Raw genomic sequence first — 23,119 nt, forward strand, 5'->3', positions numbered from 1 at the left:
TTCTGGGTTTTCATCTGGACATTAAAAGAGCAATCCAGGGTCCTAATTGGGGATTATTATTATTATTACAGTGGGCCCTCGCCTTACGCGGGGATCCGTTCCGGATCCCGCCGCGTAAGGCGAATTCCGCCTATGCTCAAGCCCCATTGTAAACAATGGGGCTCGTGCGCGGCGGCGCGCAGGGCGCAATGGGCATGCGCACCCATTCAATTGAATGGGATGCTCTGCCCCGTGCGCGCCCTGCAGCTTGAGCGCGTATGCTCAAGCCGCGTAAGGCGCGCCTGCGTATGACGTGGGCGCGCTGTATTATTATTATTATTATTATTATTATTATTATTTATTTTATAGTGCTGTGAATGTACACAACAGCGCTGTATAGATTTCAGCACTTTGTATAGCCTTCAAGGTTTAAACTGAGACCCAGAATGAGCTTACTGCACTGGCATAAGTTCCCTAGTAGGAGAAAACAGTGGTAGTGACGCCGTAAAGAAGTAGCTGTACAGAGCAGCCAAGAAGTGAGGGAAAGACCACCTGATACCATGCTTTTATGATTACTCTCTCCTAGTGATGCCACTGCAATTTTGCTACCTATGGAAAAGGCTTCAGGCTTTTGCTGTCATTTCTTCTCAGGCCTAGAATGAAGCATGTTAGATCTTGAACATGGCTGTTGACTGAGAAAGGCAATTGATAATTTGGAAGAATTTTATAACATGTTCTGCTACTGCTGATTTTTCTGGCTGACCTCGTCTGCGTCTTGTGTTCCTTGATTCATGTTTGAACACTGCATTTGGTGGTCCCTATGTAGACTTGTCTGCAGCTGCATGGTATGCAGTAAAGTCCTGCGGCAGTGAGAGGGTCTCTCCTGTCCTTTGCTGAGCATTTGCTGGACTTTCTTGGTCGGTTGTAAACCATTTTGAGGTTGTGTTTCCTCACCATTTTCCATATTCTGTCTGTGACTCCTTTGATGTATGGTAAAAATACCTTCCCTTTGGGTGGTTGTTTGTCTTCCCTCCTCTGGGATTTTCTGGTATGGGAAATTTCCCATTCTTTCTTTTTCTGGTATTTCCCATTATTTACCAGCTCAAGCTTGATTGCGCTGTTTTCTGCAGACATGCTGTTGCAATCCAGCAGCTGAAACCATTCCCCAGTTCTTCACTGCTTTCTCAATTCCAATGTTGTTTTAAAAAAAACAACCACACAACTTTGCAGTTAGGCAGATGAAAGGAAAGACGGGACTGGGTAAGCAGAAAAAGATTTATTTAAAAGGAGCTTCTTTGTCAGAGGCTTTAACTGAGGTATGCCTGTACTATTGTGCCACTGAAAAATAAAAGGAAATGCTGTCTAATTCACCCAATAACCATTTCAAATGTTGTATCTGGAAACTTCTAAAAAAAATGATATTACAAAGGAATAATTTCCATCACTTTCTTTACAACCAGATGGCTTGGAATATACACCACACAGAGAGAGAGAGGGAGAGAGAATCCAGTTGGATGTAAGATTTCTATCTACCTAAAATACACCACTACTGCATTTTCCATGGTCTTGTGGATTGAGCAGCCAATCATAGTTTATTTCCTTTTCTGCTGCTGACAGTAGTTTCTCTCATTTTAACAGAATGAAAACCAAAAAAGGAAGGGGCTGCCAATTTTTTTGGAGGGGTAGTTGTTTTAATCTCCAACTACTGTATCTACTTGACTATAAGTCAAGAAATGTATGCCCCAAAATTGACTCTAAAATCCTGGGTCAACGTATGTAGTACACTAATATTACTTAGAAAGGTCCTGAAATAGGCAAGCAAGGTTTTTCTTCCCATGGAAGAAACTCCCCATTTAACACCATTTGCTTCCCTTCTCAATCCGATGATAAAACCTCTGCTCCAGCATCTAGGAATTGGTGTTAGGTGATCAGGAGAGGTCCAGAGAAGGAGAAGGAGGGAGGGAAGTAATATTTCCCCTCTCCATCCTGTGTTATAGTCCCCTAAGTTTTACCCATGACTTAGCCATGGGTCATATCAAAATGCATGATTTTGACCTGAAACCTTTTCTCGACTTATACATGAGGTCGACTTGTACATGAGTATATACTGAGTCTCTAGGCAGCCCCTGTTTTCAATTTCTCTCCTCCTTCCACTCCCACATTGCTGGTTATTGTCATTCTCCCCTGCTCCTCACTAGCTACACAACACCCTACAAAGAAGCAGGCAGGAGCTTCCCTTCCTTTCTTGCCTCACATTGCTAAGACAGTCTCAACACATTTACGTATTAGTAACAAGCAAGGAACTCCATTATGCTGCACTGAATAACCAACCAAAAAAGTAACAAAGTTCCAGGTCATTATTGCAAACAAATAACTAAGCTGTTGCAATAACTTGTTAGATAAACAGTTTACTTCCTAGCTCTGGCTTGAACAAACTCATGAGCTCTATTTTAGACCTTGTTTGCGGCTTTTAATGTAGGGTGTCAGGGTTTGGCCTGCTTGCCCTGTCATATGCCGTTCTCCAAAGTCCTGTCAATCCAAAGTCCTGTGTGGATAAATTGCTCAGACATTCAATATGGTTATATTTAGCCCATATAAAATGTTGTACCTAATCCCCTTCCGCCTACTTCTCAAATAACTGTTCAGTTGGCTCCATGAAGGCTCATATAGCTGTCTGTCTCTTAGCTGTGCTGAGAGTGAAGCAAAGGAAAGTTGGAGTGAGACAGGGGGCCACACAAGTAAAGAGACTAAAAATAGACTTTTGCCAAGAACAGGTTTATCTCAAGATGATGCTTCCATTTTAAAACAGTAGAGAAATAGAAGCTGAGAGATCAGGGGTGGGGGTGCAGTTGTAATGATCCTGAGCCTACATTTTGGACCGACTCTTTCAGGTATGAATTTGGAGATGATAAAAGTCTTTGCTGAGCCCCTGTTTAAAAATGTTTCAGAAATTCCAGACTGTACTTTTAAAAGACATAGGCATGTTAGTCTATATCAGTATAGAAGGGGATCTTGTGGCACTGTGAGGGTGAACCTTTTAGAGATCGAGTGCCCAAACTCAAAGGTGTTCCTGCACTGAGTATCACCTGGTGCCCGGGGGTGGGACTTCTGAGAGAACAGGGCATCTGGGGAGGTGTGACCTCCACCTTCTGGGGTCGGGATTTCTGAGGGCAGGACTTCCCTTGAGATAGCTGAAGGCCCAGGAGGGCCAGGAAGAGGAGGAACAGACGCATGTCTGTCCTTGCCCCCCCCCCCCACACACACACACACATTCTCGGGCCTTCAGCTGCCCATCTGGAGACAGCTGAAGGCCTGGGACAGCCAGGAAGAAGAGGAACAGGCGTGTACCTATTCCTTCTCTTCCCCTGTTCTCCCAGGCCTTCAGCTGCCTCTCTAGAGACAGCTGAAGACCCAGGATAGTGGGGGAAGAGAACGAACAGGCACACACCTGTTCCTCTTCCACACCCTCTGTGTGCCTTCAAAAATGGTTTTGTGTGTCGTCGGGAACGTGTGCCATAGGTTTACCACCACGGTTGTAGCAGCTTTGACACTCACTGAAAGAATGATGTTTGTAGTATATGCTATATGAATCTGATGAAGTAGACTGAGGGCCTGAATAGACAGGCCAAAATAAAGCTGCTTCGGGTCTCTTTGGAGGTATGCTGTTTAAATGACACACACATCTTAGGAGGTCAGAAGCTGTGCCAAAGCTGTGGTCCAGTTCTTAGGACTGGAGTGTGGCCTTGGCGCAGCTTCTGGACTCTTTAAATGCAGCATTTAAACAGCATACCTCTAAGGTGACCTGAAGCAGCTTTATTTTGGCCTGTCTGTACGGGCCCTGAGTCTCCAAAAGCTTAGGTTGCAGACTACTTTCAGTTAGTTTCAAAAGTGATACAAGATTGCTTTATAGTAAAGTTTATGTACAGCTTCCTGATACTAAGGCTTTCATGACACAAGGTGCAAATACAGTAGTAGATATGCATCAGGAGGTGCTTTTTAAAAAGGCTTCTATATTTGTCTCCTTTCTGCAGATGGGTCAGTAGTAAAGAATTATCGGCCTTATAGTCCAAACTAATAGAAGATCCCAAAGTTCCCCACCCCTTGCTCCTATCTGTACCATCCAGCAAATACATCTTGTTTTTATTTGGTTTCTCTTAGGTACTGCTATGTGGATACATGTTAGCAATGACTGATGTAGAATCTACATATGCAGATTTCATTGCTTCTGGAAGAACTGGGAGAAGAAATGCCCTTCATGATATTCTTGTGTCTTCTACAAGTGGGAATTCTAGTGAACTATCACTAAAGTTATCTGAACTTGATATAAACAAAACTGGTAAGTGCTCAGCTTTTTTTTAAACTTTATTCTATTTCTCTCTCTCTATATATATATACATAGAATACAGAGACAAAAACACCAACAAAAACAAAAATTTCTTCAACTAACCTTACATTAAACACTATAACACCTTCTGTTTAATCAGGTAAACAGATGAAACAGGTAAGTGCTCAACTTTTAAACAGTTAAAATAAATTATTGATATTAAAAATCATTAGTGTTTGTGTATTATTTGTGGGGGAAATTTCTTGGATTTAATGCCTGCTTACATTTCTCTTTTCCTGAAAAGATTATCTGTATGCTTATACAGTTGTCCATCCATTTTCACGGACTTCAAGTCCACGGTCTTGGTCCTTCGCGGACCGGCATGCAGGGAGGGTTAAAATGGTGTGTGTGGGAGCGCTCAGCCATTCAAGCCAGTGGGGCTTGAATATCGGCGAATTTACATTTTCATGGGGGAGGGGGTCTGGAATGGTTCCCCCACAAAAATGGAGGGACAACTGTCCACATATCTGCTGTGATGGCAAAGCTTTGGGATATTCAAATAGGAGGTTAATGGATACCGTCCTTGATACCCACCAGGTTTCTTGCCCATTTCTAAACTGTTTAATTAATGAAACAAAATTACCTGGCATACCAGCAAGGTCAAGTCAGATATGGCAATGCTCTCTCGGAGCCCTTTCTAATAACTAATGGTGTAAAACTAATGGTGTTCTTGCTCCGACTTTATTTACAATCTTCTTCAGCATGATGCTCCAAAGGGCTACGGCAGATCTCAAAGAAGAAGACGGCATTTATATACGCTATCGTACTGATGGTAGCCTGTTTAACTTAAGCCGCCTGAGGGCCCGCACTAAGACTCAACTATCTAGTCCGTGAGCTGCTTTTTGCTGACGATGCTGCCCTCGTTGCCCATACGGAATCAGCTCTGCAGCGCCTCACATCTTGTTTTGCAACAGCTGCAGAGCTCTTTGGGCTGGAAGTCAGTCTGAAGAAAACGGAAATTCTCTACCAGCCGGCACCACAGGAAGAACACTACCATCCCCACATCACCATAGGCACATCTGTGCTTAAGTCCGTCCAGCAGTTCACCTACTTGGGAAGCATCATCTCCTCAGACGCCAAGATTGATAAAGAGACCGATCACAGACTGGCAAAGGCATATAGCACATTCGGAAGGCTTCACAAAAGAGTCTGGAGTAACAAACAATTGAGGCGAAGCACAAAAATCAGTGTGTATAGAGCCATTGTACTGTCTAGTCTCCTCTATGGGTCTGAAACATGGGTCACCTATTGCCAACACCTACTACTCCTTGAACGCTTTCATCAGCGCTGTTTACGCACAATTCTAAATATACACTGGACTGACTATGTGACAAATGTTGCTGTCCTCGAGCAAGCAGGGTTCGCCAGTATTGAGGCCATGCTATTGAGGACGCAGCTGCGCTGGGCAGGACATGTTTCTAGGATAAAGGACCATCGCCTCCCCAAAATAGTATTCTATGGTGAACTCGCCACGGGCCAGCGTAAGAGGGGTGCCCCAAAGAAGAGATACAAGGACTCCTTGAAACAACATCTCAGGCTTGGCCAGATATATCACCAACAATGGTCCTCCCTGGCCTCGCATCGGGAGGCATGGAGACGCACTATCCATGACGCTGCAGCCATCTTTGAAAGCTCACGCCGAACGAGCCTCGAAGAGAAATGACAATGCAGAAAGAACCACAACCTGGAAACATCACCCAAGGAGACTTTCTGCTGTGCTTTCTGCAACCGGACCTGTTTATCCCGAATTGGCCTTTTTAGTCACCAACGCGCTTGTACAAAGCGCGGGATGAGTCCTTCCTGAATCTTCGTTCACGAAGCAAAGCCAGAGAGAGACCTGGCATACCACAAAGCAAAACACTGGCCTCCAGAATCACACCATGTTTATTTCTCAAAGGCATTGCTGGAAAATAAAAATGACAGATGTTTGCTGTTTTTTAAAGTGTGCCCAATGTTCCAGGGGGGAAAAATGTACTGGAAGCATATTAGGAAGACTCTTTGTGGATTACAGGTATTGGCCAGGAGGACAGGGGACTGCTGTATTTATGCTGTGTATTATCTGTCTAGGGGTGGATTTTTGTTTTGCCTGGTGTATGTTTCTCTGAACATCATCAGTGTTCTGAAAAATGAATACACTCATCCCTCCCATTCACAGACTTGGAGTCCGTAGTTTTGCTCCTTCACGGACGGCAAACGAGGAGGGACAAAATGGCACACATGGGAGCGTGCTGCCATTATAACCAATGGGGCTTGAATATCCATGATATTTCCAATTCGTGTGTGTGTGTCCGGAATGGATCCCCCACGAATCAGGAGGGACAAGTGTATTTTGTTGTTATTTGTGAGAGCAAGCATGTGATTTATCTTTGGGGGCACCAATCCTTATCCATTTTTAGTGAAACTACATATCTCAGAGCTTAATTTATTATTATTCTATGAAATGAGCACAAGAGGATTCAAAATGGATTCAAAATGTTAATTATAATGGGAATTCAGACTACAACTCTGTCTTATGCTGTGATGAGTTTGAAAGAAAAGTAACATACTTAAGATTTTTCTTTTCTTTTCTGGACAATGGGTGCTTTGTGACTAGCCATGGCAACTATGACAACCATTTATGGACAAGCAAACCCCTTTTATGCTGCCCATGTTGTGAGAACACTAATAACATACCATGTTCAGAAATCCAAAAGTGTCCACCAACTCCCCAAAAAGTTGGGAATCCTTGCAATAATTCAGTGGTAAATAAATTTACATGAAAGTAACGCATTTAGGGAATTACAAGTGTGAATGGGCCTTCACTGCAGAATTTTTAGCTTCCTTTAATTTTTTTTAAATAATCTTTATTAGAATTTCACAATTTAAAAACAGAGTATACTATCACCACATTCTATTATATCAACTATATCATTTCCATTACTCTACACCCCTCACCCTCCCCCCCTCCGTTTCTATTCTTAATCTTCTGTTACCTTGCTTAGCTACATTATTTCTATTCCTCAACAGTGTTAGGTTTCCATCTCCTTTGTCTCTCGATTACCACCACCTCTCTTGCTTATCTATTTGAGATTATACATTTATCTTTCATCTTTCCGCTCGCACAACAAGACGGTTTATTTCACCATCCCATTTCCATTTTCTTCCCCTTATATCTATTCTTCCTTTATATATAATTTCTTCAAGTTTGACCAAATTGGATCTTCCTCTTTCCATACCTCTTTCCATACCTCATCTTTAAGTTTCATTGTCAATAGATCCATTTCAATCACCTCCAAACTTTTCTCTAACCAGATATCTATCCCCGGTACCTCTTCATTTATCCAAAACTTTGTGAGTACAATTCTTGCTGATGTAACTAAATATAGTAATGGTTTAATTTTTTTTCCTCACTTCCTTATTTTCTACTATATTCAACAAATACAATTCTGGTAATATCGGGAACTCCAATTGTATTATTTTAGTTATTCTCTTATGTACTTCTATCCAGAATTTATGTATTTTGGGGCATGTCCACCACATATGATTTAAACTTCCAACACTTTTTCCGCACTTCCAACAATTACTTTTCTCATTTTTATACATTTTTGATAATCTGCTTGGAGTTATATACCACCTGTATATCATTTTATAATAATTCTCTTTTATATCAGAACATAATGTAAATTTTAGGTCCTGTCCCCTTGCTCTTTCCCATGCTTCTAATCGAATATTTCTACCTATGTTTTGTGCCCATTGTATCATATTCTGTTTTATTTGTTCCTGTTCTAATTCTAACTTTAATAGCAATTTATAGAATTTTGAGATTTTCTTTTTCCCTTTATCTAATATAATCAGATCTAATTCTGTCTTTTTTATGGTTATCCCAAATTGTTTTTCATCTATTTTGTATCTTTCTAATAATTGAAAATATAAAAACCAATTTAAGATAAGTCCTTCTCTATTTAGCTCCTCTCTTGTTTTTAATGTCAATTTTCCATCTATCATTTTCAAAATATCTTTATATTTAAGCCAATCTTTTCCTTCTATTTTACCTCTTTTTAATATTGCTTCATGTGGAGATGCCCAATCTGGTAGTTCCCTATATAATTTTCCCTTATAAATTGTCCAAACTTGCCATAATGTTTTCCTTAATATATGATCCTTAAATTCCTTATTTAATTCTACTTTCTCCCACCACATATAAGCATGCCACCCGTATCTTAAATTGAAGCCCTCTAAATTTAACAATCTTTCGTCTTTCAGTTCTATCCAAGTATTAACCCATTCCAAACAGCTAGCATAGAAATATAATTTTAAATTTGGGATCCCTAATCCTCCTCTATTTTATCATCTGTCAATATTGTCCATTTTATTCTTGCTTTTCTTCTCGCCCACACAAATTTTTTTAGATCCTTTTCCCATGTTGTAAAAATATTCTTATTATAAATTATTGGTAAATTTGGAAACAAAAATAATATTTTAGGTAATACGCACATTTTTATTATTGCTATTTTCCTCAATAATGATAATTGTAGTTTAGACCATTTTTCCATGTTCCTTTTAATCTCTTGCCATCCTAGTCTATAATTATTACCAAATAATTCATTATTCTTTTTTGTGATATATATTCCTAAATATTTTACCTTTTTTTGAACCTTAATTCCTACTTTTTTTGCAAACTATCTTGTTTATTTTTCGTCATGTTACATGTGATCATTGCCGATTTTTCTTTGTTTATTTTTAAACCTGCGTATTCTCCGAATTCATTAATTATTTTTAGAGTTTTATCTACATTTTCTAAAGGATTTTCCATAACTATCATCACATCATCTGTGTATGCTCTAATCCTGATTTCCTTTCCTTTAAATTTACATCCTTGTATTGATTCTTCTGTCCTTATTTTATTACATAATATTTCTAAACAGGTTATGAACAATAATGGTGATAGTGGGCATCCTTGTCTTGTTCCTTTATTAATTTCACATTTTTTGTTCTAATTCCATTAACTTGCTGATTCTTGCTGATTGCTCTTTATAAATTTCTTCTATCCACTTTACTATATTAATTCCTAAATCCTGGGGGGCCTGCCCCACTATTTGAGAAGTACTGCCTTAAATGCTAAAAATTTCCCTGCCTTATTTCCATGTTCATAAAATCTCTGTTTTGCAAATTTCATCTTTTTTACTACTTCGTCTGCAGTTTTTATATTAAGTTGATTTCTTAATATCTTTCTTTAATTAAGTGAGGTGTGACCTAAATACCCTAAAGAGAGCTAAGCAGGGTCAGCCCTGGTTAGTACTTGGTTGGGAGACCGCCAACAGCTATCAAGTGCTGTAAGCTATATTTCAGAAGAAGGAACTGGCAAAATGACCATTCTTTCCCTAAGTAAACCCTATAAAATTATTTGGGTCACCATCAACAGGTGACGTGAAAACACACACACACACACGCAAATGAGTTTCAATAACAGCAAGTTCAGAAAAATAATGTGGTGAACATTTCCAAGCATGAATTAGTCTTTGAGGTGAGCAACCATATGTTCATGTGTCACCACAGAACGGTTACTCTTTATTCAAAGAGAAATTGCTTTCTTTGAACTGTAGTAATTATGTACCACTGTTTTTATACCAATAAGTGATAACTTTTCCCCATTAATTATCCATGAGTATTTCCAGGCTAGTTTTTTATTCTGCATTTGCAGAATATTTTATATTCTTTATGTGTGTGTTTGGCGTGTGTGTGTGTAAAGAAGAACAGCACTTGCTACAAGTTTGTTCTGGATCCTGGTAGAATGCTGCTGATCACTAAACATACATATTTATTAGAGATGAACAAACATAACTTAGTAGTTCAAATAATAAGCATAACAGTTTGACTTCACTAATGTGCTTACACTCAAGGTGCCAGAACATTTCATCAGTAACATCTTAAATGGATTATGCATTGATCTCAACGTTGAGACCTTGTGAGGTTAAAAGTCATGAGTCTATGGATCTAGAAATTTTCCTTTTTGTCTAAAATGCTTCAATAAGATGACACTTCAGTTCCAAACAGGGACAGATTAAGGAGACTGTGGTGTTCTGAATTGAAGTGTTTGGCCACCGGTTGCTGAAGCTTCCTGATACAGTTAGCCTACTTATCTACAAATTCTGCATCCATGCATTTAACCATTCACAGCTTGAAAATATTTTTTTTCTAATTCCTAAAGCAAATCTTGATTTTGATATTTTATACATCATTTTACTATGCCTTTATATATACAGTAATGGAACTTGAGCATCCGTGGATTTTGCTATTTGTGTGGGGCCTGAAATCAGTGTCAGATTTGTCCCTGCTGGGAACTGAGATGTTCACTTTTATTTTAAGCAACTGATCAAGTTGGAAGCTGAAACATTTTGCTTATTAATTGAACTAATGCGGTGGGTGTATTAATTATTCAGTGTTTTTAATTTAATTTTGTTCTGCAGTTAGTTACAGAATTTTCCAGGGGGTATAGACAGTGCCATCAGTTTTTAAACCTGTTGTTTTTACACACACATACACACACACACACACATCCCTATCATTTTCTTGCCAGAAAGGAATTACTCAAGATGCAATAGCTCCACTGTGCCTTCTGTTTGAGATTCCTCCTGTGGAACCCTGCTATTTGCATCTTAGAGAGAGACATTTAGCCAGAGAGCTCTTGGGCCTCTCTAAACTACAAGCCCCAGAATGCCACAGGAGACAGCCATAACAGTAAAAGTGGAATGATAGTGCTATGAGTATAGTGTGGTATTATTTTGCACTCCCTTCTCTTACTTCAACTATTAAAAGGACCCATGTTGATCAGTCCATTAAAAAAACTATTCCTTTATTATGGTAGCAGATTAGGAACCACTTCTTTGCAGCATTTTCCCAAGCTCCTACCAGTGGCATTTCTTCCAGGTTTGTGACGACAGTGCTATACAAACTGTGAAGATGCTTGTAATGTCCTGACAGAATGCCTTGCCACTCAGTCATTGCCAACATCCTATCTAAAGACTTCTGGATAACTTCTACTGTATTTCAGTGAACAGAGAGGTATTACAGTTTTGCAACTCATCACAACCCACAACAATAACTAACCTGTAATTGGTGTGTGGTTGGTGACTTGGTTGAAGCTAAAGCCACTGCTCTTATTTACTGGGACTCCACTAGCTCCACGGCTGCTCATCTTTTGTTTTTATTTTGTTTTACAGAAGGGGAAGGAGATGCACAGAGAAATCCCACTGAACAAGCTGGGGAAGCCCAGGGAGAAGCAGCTAAACAACAAAGCTGAAGTCCCACTTTGACTGACTGCAGCAACTGTGCAATGCAGCCCAATTGCAAGCACCTATGGGGAAAAGCTTGTATCTTGTGAGCAAGCCAATGAAACCAAACAGTAAAATAAAAATGGATGGGTCAGATTATTGGAACTTATATAATCTAGTACTAAAAAGGCAAAAGCTAGTTGTAGCAGCAGACAGAACTTTCTGTACCTCTGCTAGTGATGGCTGAGACTTCGTTTTTGATCTCAAGACTCTCTTGGCAGATGGATCTCATTGCAAATTACCACTTGATGGAAAGCCCATAAGAAGCAGAGGAAACTAGATCTTGTAGCAAACAGCCTTCAGTTCAGCAGAGGCTCAAATTGCATGGTATGACAATGGTTTCAGTGATCTGCGGAGGTTGTCTGGCTAGAGTGTTCACCAATTAAAATCACATGTAAAGAAAGCACCGTTTGGTTTTTGCTGTTGTTGTTTTTTTTAAAAAATCGCTTCTGTGTTTTCAGCTCTGTTACTTACAATGTTTTATATTGTACAATTTAGATATGCCACACTGCCCCTTCTCTCAAAAGGCTTATGAAGGTAACTTCTGTGACTGTGAATTTTTCTACCACTTGCTTTGAAAGGGCTAGGGTGTTTTGTTTTTCATAGTTTTGTGGTGTGCCCATGATAGATTATAAAATCAAATGATGAAATTGCTAACCTAATTATTCATTTGCATTCTTTCCTTTAGAAGATGAACATGCTGTAACTAATATATAATCTGGTGTGTCTTGTGTTTTCTCAGAACAGTTAGGTCACTTTGCTATAACTGGTTAGAATCAAGAATATTTTCTTCGGCATATTTTCTTTATCATCCTTTAAAAAACATTTTTCATTAAAAAATTGTAGTGATAACATTCTGAGAGGTAACTTAATGGTACAACTTTAAAGAAGAAATGTGTTTTGAGCAGGTGGGAGATAAACTCCCCAAATTTGGTAAATAATTTGTTTTCTGAAATGAAACATTGTGTATATTCACCTGGGATCTTATCACCTTCACAGACAATACTGGAATAAAAGATTATTAATTCTGTGGCAATCAGGGGGATACCAGTCACAAGATGAGTTGTGTTCTCCCACCACATGTTCTAATGTTTGTTTTTCCTTATTAAGAAAGTGCTGTCACATTTTCATTTTGTTTCCAATGTTATGCACTTTTTAAAATGTTTGTAAACTTGACTGATTGACTGGTGTAATTTTGCTTTCTAGCAAATCGGAATGTTGGTTAATGAAACACCTGTTACTGTTGTGGCCACAGTTGTTGTTTCTACAATATATAAATATTGTGGTTAGTTGTCAAATACATTTTTGGTGTGAGATATGTAAACTCTGATCAGTACTGAGCTCAGTAATTTACTGTTAATAAATAAAAAATCAGCAGTTACATTTATGACTCATGAGCAGAGTTTGCTCCCTCTAACACATCTGGTTATGTAGAAGTACCATTCCTTTATCTCTAACTAATTATCAGACTACTCTTTTGATTGACAAATTGCCCATTTGTGATTACGATTTGACTACAGATGTGGTGTTTCAGTTAATAGTGAGATTTCAGTTATGGTACGTAGCTCACTTAGATGTCATTTCATTATAAGTTGTCTCTCCAACTACACATGCATGCATAAAAATATTTGATCACCTGTCCTACGTATAGGGCAATGCTATACATACCTTCACAAAAGAATTCCCTGTGGATTTAATGGAGTTTACTCACCACTGTGTATATTTAGAGGATTGAGCTATTTAAGATCAAGAAACTAGCCAAGTTTGATTTACCAATTAGGTTTCAAGGAAAGCTTCCAAAAACAGAGATGAGGCATGCCTGCCACTTGTCAAAGGTAGATAGCAAGAGGAAACATGATCTGCTTAGTGGCTGTTAGTTTCTGGGCTTTTTCAAAAGCAAAAGTCCATTTTGGGTTCACTTAATACTCACTGGCTATGCCAGCTAATAAAATACCCTATTCATAAATAATACATATCTTGTATTATAAGCTTGCTTATAAATTTACCAGCATATTAGTGGCCAGGAAAAGACTGGGGGCAGGTTTGGGAGCTTCCGTTAGAAACCAACTTCAGTTTTTAAGAGACATTCCTTGATTGTTGTATCTTAGGCCATCCTTCAGAGCAAATAAGTAGCTTTGAAGCTATTATTATTTCAGAATTTTGGAGAAAAGTACAGTCATCCCTCCTTATCCACAGATTTTTTATGCACAGATTCAAGCATCCATGGCTTGAAAATACTTGCAAAATATATAAATTCCAGAAAGCAAACCTTTATTTTGCCATTTAATATATTTTATACCATTGTATTGAATGGGACTTGAGCATCCATAGATTTTGGTATACATGGGGGGTGCTGGAACCAACCCCAGAAGATCACAAGGGCCCACTGTATCCACACTTGTCCATTATATCTTTGCAAACCATAAAGCTGAGGCAAGTGTAAAGAAGTCTCAGTGTGGGAAGCATAAACATCTATCTCTTCTTCTTCCCCAACCCCCTTTTCACAGCTTACTTTATTTTTGAATAAGGGGAAATGTGTTGTGCATATTGGCACAATACAGATGGGTGATTAGTGGTGTCCTGGCGAACTAGGGCTAGATGAGGCTGCACATTTACAGGCCCAGCAGCCCTAGTTTGCAAGGAGGCCTCCATCATTGTTCACCCCATCTACACTGGTGGCGCCATGATGGTGTGAGTGTGGTGCAGTGCCCAAACTGCACTGGACGGAAGTGACATAATTGGGCGCAAGAGCACCAGTCCGACCCCTTCCAGGAAGCTGCTTTGAGCAGCTTCCTTTTGCTCCCAAGAGAGAGTGTCTTGTTGCAGCACCTTTTGGTCGCTGCAGCAATAATGTAGGGCAAAAACGGGCAGCACAGAGCTGCTCATCTGTCGAGCCCCATTGTCTCTCTTTCCCCAGATCCAGACCTGAGAAAAAGGTATCTTCACCACAGTGGGCCAGGTTTACTGGGGAATAATGGGAGTTGTGGTTCAGAACAAATAGAGGACCCTGGGTTGAGGAAGACAGGTTTATGAGTTAGTGCTTTAATCCTGAACTAGTGGACTGTGAGTAGCTCCCAGATACATTTTTACCTTCTCTCCTTTAAAAAAGGGAAGAAGGCAATAGAAAGCAGGAAACCAGAGATACAAAGGTCTAGTCACCCATAGAAGAAAAAATTTAAGCACATACTATTTTTCTCAATCACTTTGTGCCGTTTTTTCTCCAAGACTGGGATTCAAGATGGTTTAACAGATTAAAATAAATACAAATAAAGCCACATGTATCTAAAATAAAAAAGCAGTCTACATCCTCTACAAACATACCTGTTTGGGCAAGCTCATATCAATAACTAAGATATGAACCGTATGGGTCCTTATAAGTCAGAATCAGCACTTTTTCCCCCAAAACTTCTTGAAAATAGACTGATTGCCTATAGATCTCATGTGGGATGGGGCAAGATCCCCATAGAATCTTGAGTGGAATATTGAGTGGAAACGGCTTCAAAAGCAATGTTCCCTATAGTGCTGTCCTTAATGAATGGTGGTGTAGATGTAAAAGATTACACCTAGCTCTGGAGCAGGGAGTTGCCACACCTTCAGGTGTCAACCACACAGCGGTGGTGAATGAGTGGTTTTGCAGTTGTCATCCCTGTGACTGGTTGCTGATTTCAGTCAGAAGGCTTGGTCTGTACTGTACAGCTGTTAGTTGAACTGTTGATATGATAACTCTTCAGCTGAATGCAACTGTGGTTGAAAACAGAAGTCTTTGCATTTTGGAGAATGTATAAAGGTTAGACATTTATAACTTATAAACTGAGTTAATAACCACAAAAAAATCCAACTGGCTTAACTGCTATTTAGATTGTGGATGTTTGTAAGATTGATAGAAGTTCCACTGACCAGCTGTTTGTTTTTAAATTCAAAGGCTGTATAAAAAGGCAAGTGGAAAGAAACAGATGAAGCAAATGAACATATTTTTTAATATATTTGCCATCTCTGTTCCATGGATGCTAATTGCTCCAACTGGCTTGCTTGCACATACTATTACAGATTATTTATTTTCTTTAAAAATGTATTGGATTTTTAAAATATAAATGCTTATCACCAGGTGGGCTCAAAACAGTTTTATAATTAAAACCTTTTTTAAAAAAAAGTTAAGCAGCAATAGGGAGACAACAGTGCAGCACATACAGTGGTAATAAGCAGATACTACCAACTCAGAAGTGTGAAGAGAAGATCAGGTTGGGCTGGGAGTTTTAGTCCAAGAAAGTCAGTTCTAATCTCTGAGACAACACTACAGAAAGCCATCTAACATCTTTACTTCCTTTACTGCTTAACAGATGCTAGAAGGGCTATGTTGTTAAGAACAGCTATGTGTAACAGGAGCCTGCTTTCCTGGAGTGTGTTTACTTGCATTAAGTTCCATTGTGGTGTTCTATTTTAAACAGCAGAAGATACACTTGGCATGTAAACAGCAGACGATACTGGCAACCATGCTCCCTAAAAGTCTCCCTAGGGTGGTTACTATGCTCTGAAGGTGTTTTTTTTTTAAACTTTTGGCATTGTATAAACATTCAAGTGTTAACTTTTGCAAACATAATCACTCTCTAAATAGATGTTTTATTTATAGATTAAGCCTTACAATACATGCAGGTTGCTTTTGCCACCTATTGCTGGTCATTCTGTTCACACCCTGCTGAGTTAAGATCACACTGCACATGATTTTAATTGAATGTGAGCAGTTAGTACACACATTTCTAAATGGGAGCTAGCCCATTGGAGAACTTCTCTCTTGCAACTAATTCCATGGAGTAGGAGTGAATTTAACTGAGACTACAACAGCGAGGAGAGACAGTTAATCACACACACACACACCTCCACAGATCTTGCTTTTCCTCACACATATATATCAACATATTGCTTAATATAACATATTTGTATCTGGAGCACTCAGTGGATCCCGGTATTTAAAAGTTTACAGTGTCATATGCCTGAGAAGGAAACTGAACAAGTCACTTTGTCCTCTCAACTGTTTTACTGATGGGTTGAGCTGTACAAGAAATGACATTCCCTCTCTCAGTCATTGCAAGATAATACTCCATTGGTTGATTTTGCATGGGTTCTACCTTTTAATTCATGCTGATAATTTTTCTTTACATTGGAGTGATAGCTGTAATTTCTGTAATTCGAATATACTTTTATCAGTTGGAGAGCATATGGTGAATACAGAACCTGGGCTTATATGCTGTCTTGCAAGCTGTTTCTGTTTGTGCAATACATTTCCAAAGACATATGTGCACATGTTTGTCTACTGCATGGAAACTGCTGGTGAAATTGGACATTTTGCCTGATTTAGTAGAGTTGAACTAGTAATTGGAAAAAAAATTCCCTCTAGGTTGGGGTGGACAACTATTAGGGGGGCACACTGGTTCCCTGGGAGACTTTGGAGGACTGTAATTTTATTTTTATTTTTATTTTTATTATTTTTATTTTTTGGCCCTATCTAGGCCATTTTAACCTCAGAAGAGATTGTTTATCCCAACAGGAAATTACACAAGTTACTTTCTGTTGGAGAAAAGGCTTCTTCTGGGACTAAAATGGCCCAGAGGCATAAATATGAGAAAAGTGCCCCGCATAGAGCAAGAGAATGTTTGGGGACAAAAATAAATAAATAGAAAAACTAAAAAAGAGGCCCATAAAAACAGCCATGTGACCCCTCTCTAAGATATTTATTATCATAAATGAAGTCTTGAAATATGACTCACACGTACATACCACTGTATACTAGATGTTTCCAGGAAATTGTGGAAAGCAGTCAGGCATTAAACAGGAATACACACACAGAGGCAATAAGCTCTATGTCTCCCAGCATGGTGTAGTGATTTGAGCGTTGTACTATGACTAGAGACCAAGGTGAAGTTCCTGCTCAGCCATTCAAGCCCACTGGGTGACCCTGGACAAGTCACACACTCTCAGCCTAAGATGAAGGCAAAGACAAACCACTGAAGAAATCTGACCAAGAAAACCTTGTGATAGATTTACCTTAAAAGATAAAGGTAGTCCCTTGACATGAATGTCTAGTTGTAACCTACTATAAGAGGTGGTGTTCATCTCCATTTCTAAGCTGAAGAGCCAATTGTTGTCTGAGGAGTTTTATCACATCAGAGGAATTTATCTTAATTTTGAATGAAAAGAAAGTGGGGCCAGAACGCATTCATGTAAAGTCGCTAGTTTAGCAAAATTACATGAATGTTCATTGCATTCGAACTGGCTCCCCATTGCCAAAAAATAGCATGCCATTGCCCGAATTTGTGTGTGGCGGTCTATCCCGCAATAACATTAAACCCCATGGTTGCGTTCAGATTGGCATTGGATTATACTTCCAATTTCCCTTGTCTGATAAACTCCTTAGAACTGGTGGTCATGTGGCCAGCATAACTGCATCGAATGTTACCTTCCCACTGAGAAATGGTACCTATCTATTTACTTGCATTTGCATGCTTTTGAACTGCTAGGCTGGCAGAAGCTGGAGCTAGTGACAGGAGATCACGCCATTATGCAGCACTCGGGCCTCAAAATACCAACCTTCTGATCTTCCAATCATCAGAATTGGCATCTGGTCACCACAAATCAGAAATGCCTTGAAGGCACAACAACTCCCAGTATGCCATTCTCCAGTTGGCAGTGTTTTATGAACCAGATGTAGGCTCAGCATTGCTACCCAAAATATGGCTACAATTCAAATGGAGTCAGGTCAAATATGCTGAAATGTCTCCCATAACTCTGTGCCTGTCTCTGAGAAACTACTGCCTTTTGTTAAGCAACTGTACCTATTAAAGTCATTCAGGAGAGCAGCCTTTGTTTCAGAGTTTCCTTTATTTTAGAGAACCTTTTGTATTTTCTGTAATCCAAGATCACATAAAAGGAGAGCCAAGATTCAAGGAGATTCAACCTGGGGGAAAGTGCTTGAAGCCCTCATCTTTGATCAAGAGGCATTTCAGTTAGAGAATGTCAATCATGGTCCTGACTTAGAAAATCTTGTTTAATCTGTCCTCTTCTAGTTTGTATTCCTCCAGCAGAAGTACATTTTCCCCCCAGGAAGGTCTAATGGGACTTAGGAAAGGCATTTTTTTTCCCCTAACATCTATCAGGGAGCTTTTCCCCAGTGGATTGGTAGCTCCCCCATCTATTCCCTCCATAGTGTGTGTGTGGTTTAAAAATTGTGTATTGCTTCCCAGTTTTATATTGCCTCTCTGTCTTCCCCACTTCTCTTCTTAGCAACCCCTGAACCTCATAATGCTTATCCTTCCGTATTCTTATCTGAATCCAGCATTCTATAGCACATATACACCTGCCCCAAAGACAACCTCAATACCCTCTGAACCCTATTAGCTTGGTATTTGAATTAATATTTCTCCACCCTGAAGCAACGTATGCTTTTAGCTAGATGTTTATGTTAGGCATATACTATTTGCCAGTTCTGGAGCTCTACTATAACATTTGCTATTCCTCAGTGCAATCATTGTGTATATTTTGATTTGTGTGTGTTCAATAAAACTCCCCTTCAGTTCTGTGTGTATGTGGGTTATTGCATGTGATCTACTGCCAAGGTCAAAAGATCCTTTGCAGGCAGGTAGATTAAACATATATAATTTCATATGAGTACTATATATACTCATGTATAAGTCTAGAAATTTTAGTCAAAAAATTGATCCCAAAAACCTGGGTCAACTTATCCATGGGTCAATGTAAGTACTGTAGTTTAACTCCTATTTTAAAAAAGAACCATCCTCTGGTGAAAGGCAAGAGTATAATCTGTCCTGGAAGCACTGACCCCTCTCTATTCTCTCATCCATCCAAATTTTAGTATGAATGCTAACAGCTATATCTGCTAGAATTTTTAAATGTTCTTTGGCATTGTCTTCCTTAGCTTCACCCTTTAGATCCTTTGCTACATGCCCCTAAGTTTTACCCTCGACTCATCCTCGGGTCATATCAAAATCCATATTTTTTGTCCCAAAATTTGCCCTCGACTTATACATGAGGTTGACTTATAGTTGAGTATATATGGTAATTTAATTCATACATGAGTTCCTTCATGGCTTCTGAGAACATATATGGTAACACAAGATGTTGGCAAAAGTGAATCTCCTCGCACACCTCATAGAGGTCCTTGTAGGCCCTGTGAAAATGCTCTCTAGTTTTATGCAGGATCATAAGGCCATGGGACTTTTCACATTAAACAATTACAGCACTATGATTCCACTTTAATTACCATGGTAGTATCCTATGGAATCCTGGGATATGCCGCTTAAGGAGGGAGATACAGATCTGTCAGCCAGAGAACTCTGGTGTTGCACCAAACTACAAATCCCAGGATTACACAATTTTTGACCATGGTACTTCAGGTGGTGCTATACAATGGGCCTTTCGTATCCATTGAGGTTAGGTTCCAGGACCAACAATGGATACCAAAATCCCTGGATGCTCAGATCCCATTATAGACAATAGAATAGTAAAATGTTATCTCATATAAAATGGCAAAATTAAGTTTTGCCTTGGGGGAGGGGGTATTTTTAGGTTATGGATGGTTGAATGCATGGAGCCTGTGAATCTATGGAGTCCATGGATACAGAGGGCCAACTGTAATTGAAGGGTCCCTGGTTACATTGGGTGAATAATTCTGTGTGTGGTGCAGAAGGTCCTCCACAATGAAGTAGAAGGACCTTCCCCAAGCAAAGTTTTCCTTTAACAGAAAGCAATTCCAGGATCCATCCTATTTTTCACTAGTCTCATTCAATTGTGTTTGTTCTTTGTTTAATGTTTTATTTAATTCTCATGTGAAATTTGCTATTTCATTTATATTGTGGAAAGTGTTACAAGGCCTTACTCCATGCATTCCACCAACACATGCAAACAAGGATATTACAGTGGGCCCTTAGTATCTGCTAGAGTTTGGTTCCAAGACACACACACACACCGTTGATACCAAAATGTATGGATGCTCAAGTCCCATTAAATACAGTGACATAGTAAAATAGTTTCCCTGATATAAAATAGCAAAGTCAAGATTTGCTTTTTGGAATACATATATAATATGTATATAGAAAGGAAAACTAGAAAGAGCAGGATCCAAGTGCATTACAAATTTCACTAATATTTAACAATAATGTCCTTGTTCAGACATTCATCTGTTTAATAGTATATATTAAACAGATGAATGTCTGAACAAGGACATTGTTAAATATTAGTGTAATTTGTAATGCACTTGGATCCTGCTCTTTTTAGTTTTCCTTTCTGAACTCATTTCTTCTTATCGTCTACAAGTATGAACTAACAACATTGTTTAGATAGAAATTTTTCAGAAAGCAATATTCTGGGAACTTTTTTGGTATTTTGTTTGCCCCAGATTTTTGGAAAGTTCTGCCTTTCCCATAGAAACTATTCAGAAACACATGCACATACACACAATTACAGGCATTATCTCCACCTTGTGGTCCTCATTTAGTTAAACTAACAATACACACATGCCCCCTAGTGGCCATGGTGTCTATTTAAACAGAATTTAATATCTGATTTATCTAGCAAATCAATAAAAAATTAATTGTCTCTGGTAGGAATTCATCTAGCTGTGTTATATTCCTTTTTCAGTTTATTAGTACAGGTCAGGCCATTCCTAGAGAAAACAGATATGAGCTCTTTTTACTACTAAGAAATTGTGGTTTTACAAAATAGGCTCCAAATAATATAATCTTCCCATCAGAAAAATGTATTAGATAAAATCACATTATTAATCATGTACTGTATATCCTTTAACAATCTAGCTGGTTTTCCATTTTCCCTGCTGTAGTGAATTCTGCTGACTGAAGAAAGTTAGGATAAGAGGGGCAAGTGTGTCATATAGCATATTATAGCATTAACCTTACCTAATCTTTTGATGTCTATGGAATGTCTTTTGCAAGGCTGCAGGTACCATCTCAGGTTTATTGAGACTGGATATGATAAATAATAATAATAATAATAATAATAATAATAATAAATAAAAAGTTTATTTATATACCGCCCTTCATACATCAGGGCGGTTAACAACATATATCAAAATACAATAAAAACATTCCACTAAAACCAACAATTACACAGAAAAAGAATTAAAAAACACTCATGCCAGTGGCCATCCTGACATAGAGGAAGAGGTCAGGAGGCGGTCAGGGGCTAAAAGTCAGGGGTAGGCCTGTTCGAATAATAAGGTTTTTAACCCCTTCCTGAACTGGGCTAAGGAGGCGGCAGAGCGGAGCTCGGCGGGCAGCGAGTTCCAGAGGTTCGGGGCCAAGATGGTAAAGGCCTTCCTCGAAGTAGATGTCAGCCTAGCCTCTGGAACTCTTAGAAGTTGCTGCCCAGAAGATCTGAGTGTGCGGGGCGGATTGTATGGAGAGAGGCGGTCCTCTAGATACCCTGGGCCCAAGCCATTTAGGGCTTTATAGGTCATAACCAACGCCTTGTATTGCGCCCGGAAGCGAATAGGCAGCCAATGGAGATCTTTTAGCACCGGTGTTATATGGCTGGTCCTGGACGTACCAGTGACCAGACGTGCTGCCATGTTCTGCGCTAATTGTAGCTTCCGGGTATGGTACAAGGGTTGCCCCATGTAGAGCGCATTGCAGAAGTCCAAACGAGAGGTTACCAGAGCGTGTACCTCAGTTTCAAGGTCCCTACGGTCCAGGTAGGGACGCAGCTGGCATATCCGCCGAAGCTGATAACAGGCGCTCCTGACCGTCGCATCCACCTGAGAAGTAAGATGGAGCGACGAGTCAAGGAGCACCCCCAGACTGCGTACTGAGTCCTTCACAGGGAGCGTGACCCCGTTCAGAACAGGTGGAACCACTGCCATCCCTGGGCCGGGTGAACCTATCACAAGTACTTCCGTTTTCTCTGGATTCAGGCTGAGTCTGTTTTCCCTCATCCAACCCATTACCGACTCCAGGCAGACCACGAGAGGAGAGATGCCATCCCCGGTCACTGCATCAGTCGGAGACATAGAGAAGACTATTTGGGTGTCATCAGCGTACTGATAACCCCGCGCCCCATGTCTCCGGATGATCTCTCCCAGCGGTTTCATGTAAATGTTAAAGAGCATGGGAGACAAAATGGCCCCTTGAGGGACCCCCGATGTTAGGGGCCTCTCATCGGAGCACATGTCTCCCAGCTGCACCATCTGGGACCTCCCAGAGAGGTAGGACCGGAACCACTGGAGCGCAGTGCCCCCGATTCCCACCTCTGCCAGGCGTCCCAGAAGGATACCATGGTCTATGGTATTGAAAGCCGCTGAGATGTCCAAGAGCACTAACAGGGACACGCTACCCCTGTCCATGCCCAGACGGAGATCATCGACCAAGGCGACCATGGCAGTCTCAACCCCAGGGGTAGGCAACCTTTTTCAGCCGGGGGCCGG

The 23,119-nt window shown here is 39.9% G+C and overlaps 1 protein-coding gene across 4 annotated transcripts in view; it reads left to right on the top strand.

Annotated features, from left to right (window-relative positions):
* Positions 1-19,239, top strand: part of PKIA (cAMP-dependent protein kinase inhibitor alpha) — a 76,711-nt gene extending 57,472 nt beyond the window's left edge. For 3 of the 4 annotated variants that reach the window (XM_089517507.1, XM_089517511.1, XM_089517509.1), the window contains 2 exons: positions 4,138-4,315; positions 11,563-19,239. In XM_089517507.1, the coding sequence (XP_089373633.1) occupies positions 4,156-4,315; positions 11,563-11,642 (240 nt within the window). In that variant the 5' untranslated portion in view covers positions 4,138-4,155 and the 3' untranslated portion in view covers positions 11,643-19,239. Of the gene's footprint in view, positions 1-2,640; positions 2,871-4,137; positions 4,316-11,562 lie in introns of those variants that run through there. The other variant, XM_089517510.1, reaches the window with a different exon arrangement.
* The last annotated feature ends 3,880 nt before the right edge of the window (positions 19,240-23,119 follow it).

Source organism: Sceloporus occidentalis, unplaced genomic scaffold, assembly GCF_023333645.1.
Source record: "Sceloporus occidentalis isolate IW3139 unplaced genomic scaffold, rSceOcc1.0.p SCAF_3, whole genome shotgun sequence".
Taxonomy (NCBI): domain Eukaryota; kingdom Metazoa; phylum Chordata; class Lepidosauria; order Squamata; family Phrynosomatidae; genus Sceloporus; species Sceloporus occidentalis.